Source organism: Echeneis naucrates, chromosome 11 (assembly GCF_900963305.1).
Source record: "Echeneis naucrates chromosome 11, fEcheNa1.1, whole genome shotgun sequence".
Classification (NCBI taxonomy): domain Eukaryota; kingdom Metazoa; phylum Chordata; class Actinopteri; order Carangiformes; family Echeneidae; genus Echeneis; species Echeneis naucrates.
Window position 1 is genome coordinate 8,512,567 of NC_042521.1, and position 12,115 is coordinate 8,524,681.

At 42.1% G+C, this 12,115-nt stretch overlaps 1 protein-coding gene across 2 annotated transcripts in view; it reads right to left on the minus strand.

Moving 5' to 3' along the window:
• Positions 1 to 7,487, minus strand: part of pard6gb (par-6 family cell polarity regulator gamma b) — a 28,968-nt gene extending 21,481 nt beyond the window's left edge. The window contains exons 1-3 of one of the 2 annotated variants that reach the window (XM_029514021.1): positions 7,311 to 7,487; positions 7,134 to 7,218; positions 2,802 to 3,024 (exon numbers count right to left, since the gene is read on the minus strand). In XM_029514021.1, the coding sequence (XP_029369881.1) occupies positions 2,802 to 3,024; positions 7,134 to 7,205 (295 nt within the window). In that variant the 5' untranslated portion in view covers positions 7,206 to 7,218; positions 7,311 to 7,487. Of the gene's footprint in view, positions 1 to 2,801; positions 3,025 to 7,133 lie in introns of both variants that reach the window. The other variant, XM_029514020.1, reaches the window with a different exon arrangement.
• Positions 7,488 to 12,115: the final 4,628 nt, after the last annotated feature.

Sequence of the window (12,115 nt, forward strand, 5' to 3'; positions counted from 1 at the left end):
TTAGTGCCAGGCTGTCGTATTGCTCGGCGAAGGAAACACAGTCTCCCTTCCTGACTTACAGGAATAATGGCCTCGTGTTTTGCAGCATGTAATGATGTCACGGAGAGGTTGACTCTTGATCATCTGGATATAGAACATTTCTTACATTTTTGTTAAATTAGCAGGTTATGGCCGAAAACGTTACCTTGACCCACCAAAATCTAGTCTGTTCATCCGTGTGCTGAAGTAAATGTACCAGATGTGATTGATTTCCCTCAAATGGGTCTTGAGGTATCACGTTCAAGATCTTTTGTGAGGTTTGACATCTGATATCTACTCAACTTTATCCTCAAATCCAAGTGGACTTTCGTGGAAATCTTGAAGACATTCCCTTAATGGGTTACTAAGACATTGCATTCATAAGAATGGTAGAGAAGGACAAAACCTTTTGTCATCCTTACTTGCAGACTAACCAAAGAAAAACAACAACACAAAAGATGAGTTTAGTGTATACATCTGTGCTCTGAAGCCGTTTCTAGGAATAAACCACAGAAGCCAAAACATCTATTCTGCAGGAGAAGGTCATCATGAGATAAGCTGTTGTTCTTGCCCTCGGGGAGAAGCATCAGTTGTCATCAACAGGATTATCATTGTGTTGCCACACAACTGCTGCATGTGCTCAAGTGATCTAACCAACAATGGCAATGTAAACCTGGAAGGGCATTTGTCAGGTAGATAAAAGACACACACACAAACATACTTTGACAGCTATTGGGTGAAAGTACAGAAACCTGTAGTGTGCAGGTGAACCACAGCTTTGATACAACTTCTCACTTGTATTCAAACGTGGAGACCCCTCCCCTCCAAAGTTCTCCCTTCCCGTTTCTTCTTTAGTCTTTAAAACTGTTCAATCCAGTAGCGTGAGGGATTTTGTTCTATTTGGCTGCCAAAGTTTAAACAGAGGCACATTTTATACATTATAATAAATTCTTGGTCCCACTGAGGTGTTTTCATTTATTTCTTTTAAATGGAGGACAAAAGACATGAAAGCAGCTTTTTGAGCTTTCTGGTGTCTTTTTTTTTTTCTTTTCCTTTTCTACTTGTACTCTTGTACAGTGAAGTTAAAGTTACACAGAAGAATGAAGGGTGCGTCACTGTGTTTCTAAGTATGTGAAACCTTTTCTTTCATCCGGGTGGTCTGGCGAGGCCTGACGTGGTGACAGCAACGGCTCACTCACTGATGACCTGCGTTAGCAGGCTGGTACTGACTGCTACCATCATTATCACACAGAAAGACACTTTCTCGTGCATGTACCACACCGGCTTTGTGGACAGCTCATCTGAGACATGAGGTACTCACAGACACATACCTCTTTGTCTAGCAGCAAACAATAGACTGCAGTGAGGCCTTAAAGATGCTCATACGCCGCAGCATCAGTCACAACAGAAGACATTCCCCTAAACCACATCACCATGTCAGCGTTGTGTTTACACCACAACAACATTAAATAAGTTCCTTCTTAAGAGCAGCCAGATCTGTCCGACAATAATCCCTCAGTTGTGTTGAGTTTTATGGCATTTCTCCTGTCTAAGGTATTCTGGAGCACAGCAGAAAGTGAAAATGTGAAGAGAATGTGGCAAAGGTCATGGGAAAAATATGTTTGTTACCAATCCCATGCCATCACCCAGAGACATACTAATATATCAACAGCTGGTGTTTTGAGACACCATCTACAAGTTTTAGGAATAAATCATAATGCTAATTGTGCTATAATATGGCAGGTAGGACGACTCTCTTCTTTTGTTTCTAAATTTGATTGATAGAAATGTTACTATCCCGAAAATGTGGCTGATACAAGTCGTTGCCAGATGTCTTATCAGCAACGCACAATCGCTCAAGACAGTGAATTGCACAATAGAGAAGTCTGGTGGGCCCTGTTTAATACTAAAACTCTATTTCACACTAGGTTTTGCAATTTCCAACAGGATAATTCACTGCAGCGTGGTTTGGCTTTTATAGCTGCACAACCATTTAAACAGCACTCTGGAGTGTACATGTTCAGCACACCGCGGAGCGACGGGCATTCCACGACGGACCGAGGATAGGAATAGTTGTGAATAGTGATAGATTCATTTGTATGCTCAATGGCTGGCTGACTGGCAATGAAGACCCACTCCACAGTTGGGATCAATGAGACAGAGGGGTAGACGAGGACCATTCAGTGTACTGTGGTGTTGTCTTTGAACAAATACACACTCACGCACACACAAACGGAGAGCGCTCAGTAAGGAGTCTCTCTTTTCATACAGGTCTTTTGTCTCTCTGTAATGTCTGGTATGTCGGGATACAGACTGCTCAATGACCTGATTTCTATGGGGCTGCCGAGGCACCGGCTTGTGTGTGTGTGTGTGTGTGTGTGTGTTCGTCTGCCTTCAAGCCCTTCCTCTGGTTAAACTCAGGACTTAGCCAGGCAGACGGACACAGGCTGAGACTGATTCAGCCAATGAGAGTGCAGGAAACAGAGATACACACAGAAAGCCTTGCATGAAGTAAACAAAAAGGCCTCGAGTTCCCATAGCGGGAAGAAAAACATAATTGGATGAGGAAATATTCGAATTGGCACAATAATTGCAGGCCAAGACACAGTTAATGCAATAGATGATTGTTTTGGTACTATCCACCAGCTGCAGGATATTTAAAAATCCAGATCCATCCAATGTTTGACTTTGCACTGAACATTTTTATACTGATTCCCTTTATGTAATAAAAAAAAAAAAAAAAGAGACACCATTTTGTTGTAAAATGTTTTCAGGCAACCTACCTTGTCTCTGAATGAAGATTCTGAGCAGAGGGTGAGCTGTTGACACCGCCTTGCAAAAGTTGTCGTCGTTGTTGATCGGCAGCAGGTCTCCGTGGACATCGGCGTAGCCAATCATCACCTCCATGTTGGCGATGCGGTGAATGTGCAGGATAAGTTTGTAGAACTCCTCAAACTTGCCAGGCTTGACCCGGTCCACTGAGAACCGGCGGAACTCGGCCCCATACTGAAGAGATAAGGAGATGAAAAGACAAGGGGGGGGGGGGGCATTAGTGGGTATGACAGTCAAACAGGAAGAGGAAACTTGAAAGTCCAACCTCGTACCATTTGACAGGCACGCACAAAACAAAAACGGAGGAAGTTTGCCAGGTTGTTTCACAGCTGTGGTCGTGACCTTTTGTAAGAATATGATGCAGGGCAAACTGCTTCTGCCAACATTCACCTTAAACAGCAGAAAAATATACTGACAGCACAGCAAAAGCTTATTCAACAACATGAACCTAAATAAAGCCTCTAGTTTACGAAAGACGTCTAAATCAGGGCATTTTATAGCTATGATGAACATCTCATCTAAAAAGCCTCTGCTAACATCATCAAAACACCTTTCATCATCAAATGGAACATAATCTTTTTGCCAAGAGTTAGATGAGAAGATCAGTCCTACTTTCATGTGTGCAATGCAACTGAGCGAAGCAGCAGCTGCTCCGTTTACATTAGCACAAATACTGGACACAGAGGGGTAAGAGCCTGTCCGACTTTGTCCCAACTAAGGGGACAAAATCCTCAATTAACATTAAAATATCTTATCAAAAGGTGAACTACATCTCCCAAATAGTCACATAACTGAGTGGGACTTTTAAGACGGAAGATTAGATGCATCGGGAATCTTGGTGGCTCTTCCACCACAGCTACATCATTTCCTGGGAGAAAGCCTGCTGCCGTGTGCTACACAGCAAGAGGACACTATTGTTAAAAAAAGAAATTACACATCATTTGTACATTTAACCACAATAGGTCCAGGAAAGAGGGAGTGGGCATTGTATAATGGAACAATACAGGTAGATGGCTAAGCTTTCTTAGCATAAATAAATAACATTGACAGGCAGCTCTGCCTCCCACCCAACATTTAGACACAAGAGTGCACGCTTGAACAATTGTGCCACAGGTTTCCCTGCTAGGATCACCAAACCACCAATGAGGGTCACGGTGGGGTCATGGGGTAAGTCAAAGACGAGCGCGGATGTGAAAGGGGAGAGATACAAGCGTGGAACGACAGCAGAAAAAACAGGTAGTTCAATAAACCACACAAATGCACCGCTGCTGCAGGTAATTTGTAAACTAAAGATGCTGCTTGCTACTGTAATCATCAGCTCACAGAGGGGGGAAGCTGACAGCAGAGGAGAGTGGAGGAACGATCTTGGGGGGAGCAGAAAAGTGCTGACAGAACAGCTGAAGAGAGAAGCAGTGTAACTGACTTGGAGGAGAGAAGAGGAGTGGAGGATACATTAAGCAGCTCTGTAATTAGAAGATGACATATGAATTCAAAAGGGGGCATGTTGGGGAATGGGGGGGGGGGGGGGGGGGGGGGGTGCAGGCGGGTGTGTAGTTACTGTAGGCAATGGAGTCACATACTGGACTTCATGTAAACCTGGGCTGGCTTCATTTTAAATATGTGGCAGACAACTTGAATCACACCTTATTAAACTCAACCTACATTACAGGAGAACACAAGAAGACAAACAGGTTTGTCAGACTTCAGCCTGTGTACTTAACTTTTCAGAAAGTGAAAGCTACCAGTGAATGAAGTGCCACCAACAAAGTAAGATTTCACCGTGCTATGCCCGATCAAATAATTCTACATCTGCATAATCAAAAAACTCAAGTCATCAGAATCTGAACGCTTTCTTCCCACTTCGCATAGCAAACAGTCTGAGCAGTCTGTTTTCATCAAGCAGAACTTGGCCCGAAGGTACAAACAAGTCTGAACACGGGGAAATTAATCATGAGCGTCAAAACTAAATCCAAATCTAAGAATACATCACTACAAACGTGACATCACCTGTCCTGCTGGCCTATCAGAGGAAAGTGATGCCAACAGGTTGAAACATGTTAGGAGGCTCTAAACTCTGCGGAGAAAATGGAAGACAACTGACATCTGTCTTTCAGAGGCCTTTGCTTGGCCCTTGCGTAATGCACTGTGTCAGTGACATCTGCAGAAGGAGGGGGGCAAAAAAAAAAAAAAAAAAAAAAATCACTCGCACAGCTCATCTTTTTAGAGGAAAAACTACAGTAGGCACACTGTCTGTGCTAAAAGCTTGAACAAGTGAGTGAAAACAGCTCTTGGCCGAGGCTCCAGGTCAGACAGCCAGACACCTCCAGTGTTATCTCTGATAAGATTAATCATGGAACAGTTTCCCCTCAGAAAACAAAATGTCAACCAGCGAGAACCAGTCTTACAACAGGCGGACGACAGATCTGAATATTTAGCATAACTTCTGTTTAGTTCTTCCTTTAAGTTTTCTTGAAAGCTGATATGTGACAAACTTTGAGCTTTAGAGAATACAGCCGTCACACACGTCATCATTTAACTTACCTATGGATTAACTGATAAACCTATAGAAAGTAATAAATAAAAAAGGTCACAAAGTTTCTCCAGCTTCTTAAAATATTCTGTTGATGAAATAAGTAAAAAGATATACAGGTTTGAATTATATCTTACTAGTAAAATAGTAAATATTAACTTTGAAGAAGCCCGAACTGCTTATCAAATAATTCCAGACGAATTGTCTGGCAAACAACAAATCCACCAGCTAATTGTGCTCTAATGTGAATCTGGTGTTAGTATGTTTTCACAGCCATCAGCTAATCGCCTGAAAGAATCAGAAAATGTAAGAAGAACTGAGATCAAAGCGGGAGCTACATTTGTCTGCTCTTATTTAAAAATGTCAAATATTTATAAAAAAAAAAAAAAAGACATGATTACACATGATAAATGTGGGAAAAACTATTTACTCAAACCAAATCCCTCACTGTGGATGAACCTGCCTCGTCTTCAACGTGCAACCTGCTTGTAATAAAACGAGAGGAAACAGAAGGAAATAATGAATAAGGAGTGAGAAATGAGTTAATGTGATATATTGTGCGATGGTGAGTCAGCCCTTCAGTGGGTGATGTGATGAGGCTGTTCAACCTGCCCTTCCTCAATGAAGACCTTCAGGGCTTGTGAGTCCCAGTTGATGCAAACAGCCTCCAGCTCCCGGGTGACCACTCCTGTCTCTGAGGCGCAAACACTGAAACTGACCCTGATGACTGATCATCAGTGCGTCATCTTCCACAACTTAGAAAAAGTGATGTTTTCTTTAGGATGCGTCCTGAACGGGGCCCGGCTGCCTACCATCACCAACCGCCTGTGTAATCCGTTATCCCTCTCACAGCACTGCCACCCCGCAGAAACCACACAGCCAAAACTAAGACTGACCCTTGCAACACTGGCTCATCTCATGTCATGTGCGACTCAGGAGCTCACCCATCCAAAAATATGCACATTTATGTGTAAATGAATACAGATACCAACACAAGTTGTCATCACACACACACACACAGGGATCAAGAGACAACTTTCAGAGGCTGTGGTAAAATATTTAAACCATTGTTATTCCATAGCAAGGATTGGATACACTTGTCTGCTGTGATTGACACTTTTAGTTTGAACTGCAGATCAACTAAACCTCCACATCCTTAATGTGATCCAAGTTGTCTGCTCAAATTGTGTATAAAGCGGTGGTCTCGATTACATAAACCTGATTTACTTGCTGGTTAACTTGATTTGTGCAGCCGTTTCACTGTCAGTGTCTCACAAACTACCCCAAACAACGTGTAGGCTGAAACTATGCAGAGCAAAACCCGCAACTGAATGCAACTATTGTTACAAACGCGTCGCATTTATCAGATAAAACCTTGTTATTCTAACAAGCAGCGGGAGCTGAGGTTTTGCTTTCTAACGATGTCAGACCAGTTCCCCCCCCCCCCATTCCTCTCTCCCCAGCAGCTTCGTGACACAGAGAGAGAGCTCAGATCAGCAAAATCTGGACTCTGTCGGAAGTAAGGAGGAAAATAATCACCGCAAATTACACAAACATCCACAAAGCGCTGCGTTCACGTCCCGTTTCGACGCACAGGGACGAGCTGCGGGGGGATAAAACGTGTCGTTAGTGGCGGACGAGTTTGTCGGAGGAGCTCCAGCTCCGGGACGGGACGGGACGACCATGTGAGCTCAGTATTTTCTGTCCCAGATCCCCGTTTGGAGCCTGAAGCACCTCCACCCTCCACACTCACCTTGCTTTTTACCTCCACGGCGTTACAGTCCACGTTTCGGAGAGGCTGCGACTTATTAAAGCTCCGATTCATTTTTTTTGGGAAACTGCAATAATAATAATAATAAAAAAAGACTAATAAAAATAAATAAATAAATAAATCTGAAAACTTTAAGATATATATATATATATGACGCGCCTTTGCCCGCAGAAAGGGGCTCTGGTCCCGGTTTCTGCTTTAAAATCCTTCTGCTCCGGCTTGTTGTGGAGGAGTTTGTTGTCTCGGTTGGTTTCAGCTCCTGAACTTCATCAGTGTGCTCGACTGAAGACTTTCTGAGGAATAAGAGCTGAGCGACTGGCTGCGCTGACTTTAGAGAGTGAGTTAAGTTTTGAAATGACATCAGCCCTCCTGAAAAAAAAAAAAAAAAAAAAAAAAAAGAGGCTCCTCTGGTGCATTCACGTGCTGCTCGTAATGCCTGGCTCCCTTCTTCCCTCCTATGAGATGACTAATGTGCGTATTGAAGATACAACACAGGAGGGAAAACAACAACAACAACAAGCATTGTTCAGCATTTATACAGCTGTGACCTTTAAAAAAGCTGGAAAGTTGTGTTTCTCATGAGTAAACAGAAGAAATGAAACAAACCCTTCATAAATCAGCCATGTTTCTTTAATCGACTTTTGGTGGATCTGGACCACAGACAGTAAAGTGACTCACAATTTTATTAGTCAGTAATACCTAAGACATACATTTTACACACTTGTTTGTTGTTGTTACTTGTGCAACTTTAATGATTAAATTTACAATGTCCCACGGTACGTAAAGGTAACACCACGCACTTTAGTCCTCCGGGGCACCAGAGGACGCATTTCTACACGTACAGTGAGCAGCCAGCAGGCACTGACAGGTGAAGTGAAACAAGTTGATTATCTTTTCTCAGCAGGCAGCAAATGAGCAGTCTGTTCCTGAGAAATTATATAAAAAACATTAAATATATATAGGCAGGAAACCTAAAACCCACAATTTCCCATTCAGCTCGAAATCAATCTCAGTATAACAATCTAACAATACATCATTGTGATGCGATGAAAGCAGCTATTCATGTTACTATAATCATTACCAACTATTACAGACACTAAGTGCATATTTGGATTCATATGTGGATATGTGGATTTATGCAATTTGCTATTGTTGAGTCTTTGCCAAATGTGACTTTACTGTGCTGCATTTGTTTTCTTCATGACTACATCTGATCCAGATGTCGCAGAAATATTACTTGTTGATGTCAGAACACAGATTCCCACTGATGCCTACTGACATTTCTCACCATCTCAGCCTCTGTAGCCGACCCACGGTGTAAAGCTCTGTGATGATGATAATCTGACTGCTGTCCTGCTTTTCTACATTCCTGGGCCCCTGAAACTGCAGTCACACAGCAGCTGCAGATTTCATTACCCCCCACGAACTGCAACTAATGCTTGTTTACGCTCTGCAGGAATGTCTTGACTGGTTACAAACACACTCGGTGCAGTGTTGGAGGTTTAATTGTGGTTATACCAGTGTTTCTGGTTTCATTTAATGTAATGGTAGTTAACATACCTTTGTTGTGGGTCCAGTAATAGCATTTTAGTATCTTTATTAGGTTTGCATCTCATCTTGCTGAACAGAAATGAGGTTCAAATATGCTGTTGTTTCTCATTTTTCTGATAGTTCAGAAATACTGGTGTGATTCTTCTAGTGTCTCCTGTGGTGAACATCAGTTTTTCAGCCTTCTAATGAATAGACCGGAGATGAACTGATAAATAATTCATTAACAAAGTTTGTCTTCATTTGTTAAAGTTATTATTGCTCTCCAGTATGAAGGCCTTATCAGTTGCTAATTGCTTTGATATAAGGTCATCATTTAGGATACGTGGTGGTGTCAGTGATTTGGGATAGCCGGGAATGAAAAATTAATATTTCATAAAGTGTGAAGCATAGTAACTGTAATGGTAGTTCATAAAAATGAGGTAAAAAAGATTATAGCGCCAACTTTAGGTCTGTATGTAGCATTGCATGGATCTTCCAAGAGTCAAATATACATTACATTTTAGTTCTATTCATATATTCATATTGATTTCTCTGAGTGTTTTTACACAATTCAGTGTGTAATCAGTAATACTCTGCTTGGTTTAACTCGGTCAGCCTCCTAACTACAGGAGGCCCCAGTGTGCAGTGTGGAGCAGAACGGACACTTTTAAAAAGGAGCAAAGCTCGATGATTACCGAGGAACACTTGTCCTCACCCAGGTAGTAGTCACTTGTCTGAATGCCATTTAAATCTGAGGTAGCTACTTTTTTGAGAAAAGAAAGTAAAACATCTCAAGTAATCCATTAAAAAACAAAAACAACCAAAAAAAGAAGACAGAAATTAAATTTAGCTTTTTGGCTTGGACAGCCTTACTTCAACTGATTAGACTCAACTGAGCAGCTTCCTATTTTCCCAGAATTTGTAGGGCAAATAATCTGGACATGACTACGGTTCCTATGATCTTCAGCTTTGATTCTTCTCCCCGGGCCGGCAAGGAGAACATGCAAAAGGTTTTCCCCTGCTCTGTATTTACCCAGGAAACACCAGTGACATCATTGCGGGGAAAACATATATAGATTTAATTTAGTTGTCATACCATCAGATAAAATCCAACATTCATGAACAAAAATCACATCAGAGCTGACTGTATCTTCAAAACTCCAGCCAGTAGTGCACAGTCAGAATCGGCTAGTAGCCATACCTAATTAGATCTGGATGAACAAAGCCCAGACAGGCGTTCATTCAGTGTGACTGTAAATCTTTTGTAATTGTTTTAAAGCATGAAACAAGAGACTACAGCTGTGGCTCCAGTGTTCTGTATCGCTCTGCAGCGATAACGGGACTGTTGGCAACATACAGTACATGGGGTGGATAGGGAGAAGCAACCATAAGGTCACAAAACAATAAAAGATCTGTCCTTCCCCTCCTTAAACACACAAGAGGCATGCAAATACATGTAAGGAGACTCATGCCAGAATTAAACCTAACAAAGTCCTGAAAGTGCGACCAGCAGAGGTCAGCATCTGCCCACACAAAGCTTACACTGGCTTCGCTTTGTCAGACCCAGAGAGCGCTGACACAACAATTGCATCCCATTTGTCTTAATTTTGTCTAAATTACATGTGGAGTGAAACATACAGAGGTATTTGTACAAGATTAATACACTGTATATTATCTCCCTATAGAACAACCTGGAATATGGACACAAATTCAGTAGAAAAAAAAAAAAAAAGATCCTTGAAAAATTAGCAAAACAACGTACGCGATTAAGTGCATACAAGTTCACAACTTCTGTCAGAAAAGGCAGGAAAAAGGTGAGGAAGAAGCTAAGAAGGGAGAAAAGAAATAAAGAATTGAAGGAAAATGTCGAAACAAAGGTTGTCATCAAATAAATCAAAAAGAGAAGTGAAAAATAGAATAAAAGTAGAAAAGGGAGATAAATAAGAGAGCCTAAGTGAGTCATGGCATTGAGACAGGTTCCCATACCCCGGAGCACTGCAGTCATTTTATACTCAGATCTCACAGCACTGTGCCGTTTTAATCCAGCTCCATATGTCTGAATTCAGGTGGTCCCGTGGTAGAAATGTGAGAGGAGAAGATTACAGAGAGATGAAGAGATACTTGTGGTAATCCATCCTCTGTGCAGACGCACAGAAACATCAGGAGCTGGTTATAGGCGGTATTCAGACGGCAACAATGCCAGCCTAAAGTTGGCCAGACCGACAGAGAGGCCCCGATTCAACCCTCCGCTCTGTTCTGCTCCACTCACTCTCTGATTAAAGACAAAGGAGGGCGCACACACACACACACTAATACTGCCTTCACATGCATCTTCTGGTGATCTCAGCATTCAGACCATATTGAACAGACACTGTGGTTGTGTTTTAACATAAACACACTGAGTCATGACACACCATTGGAGTCTCTAACTGTGCCCCCCGACTCATCTACACAGAGGACAAAATGAAATGCAGGCACATCGCAAGTTACAAAATGGAAAAGTGATTTTTTCTTTTTCTCTTTTTCCATGGCTCTGGCTTTCTCTCCTGCTGCGTAACAAGTATATATGTCTCACTGTTAGACGGAGAGAGGGAGTAGGAAGAAAAAAGAGAGGCAGCAGAGGATGGTGAGAGTCTGTGTGGAGGAGGCAGAAAGAGAGGCAGTGAAATGAACACATGCAGCATTGTTGGCAGAAGCTTTCTGCAAGACTGTCACCTCTGTTACGGAGCAACTTGAGTAAGTATAGTGCCGGCCATATACATCTTAGATTCAAAGGAATCTCTCTATATATTTGCATTTAATAGTGCTGATTATTCCTTTCTAGCACAGCCGGACCTTAGTACAGAAACAGAAGCATTGGCTCACACTGCAGTTGTCCGTTTCCAGTTTCTTTAAACTCTTCCCACAACCAGATTTAGTCAGCAGAATCTATTTGTGTTTTCAAAAGGTGCTTGAAGAGCTACCTCCTCGTTCATTCAACATTCATTCGATCTGTCCCACAAAAGAGAGATTTCAATACACTTTTGACTTTTCATGCACCTGCAACCTTGTGGCACTTGAATTTGAGAGATGTGACACCATCGTAGCTTCTCCTTGATCTGCACTGGCTTGGCTCATATCAATTGGTTCCGTGTTTAGCACACATACAAAAAAAAAAAAAAAACAGATCTCCAAAATGAAAAGAAAAGTGTGGCTCAACACATGTGATGCCGTGATACAGTGCTTTAAATCTTATTGTAATGTGGAGGATTCTTTTTTGACCTTTACAGAAAAACTTTCTTGCCCCACTACTCAAAAGTGGTAGGCAGTGGGGCATCACATTGCCACCAGCTTAGTTTCGATTCCATAGACCTCTTGTTCACAATGTGTGATTTGCGGCGCCTTTTGATGTGTAAAGTGGCAAAGACCTGCAGCTTGGTGTGGACTTTGACATA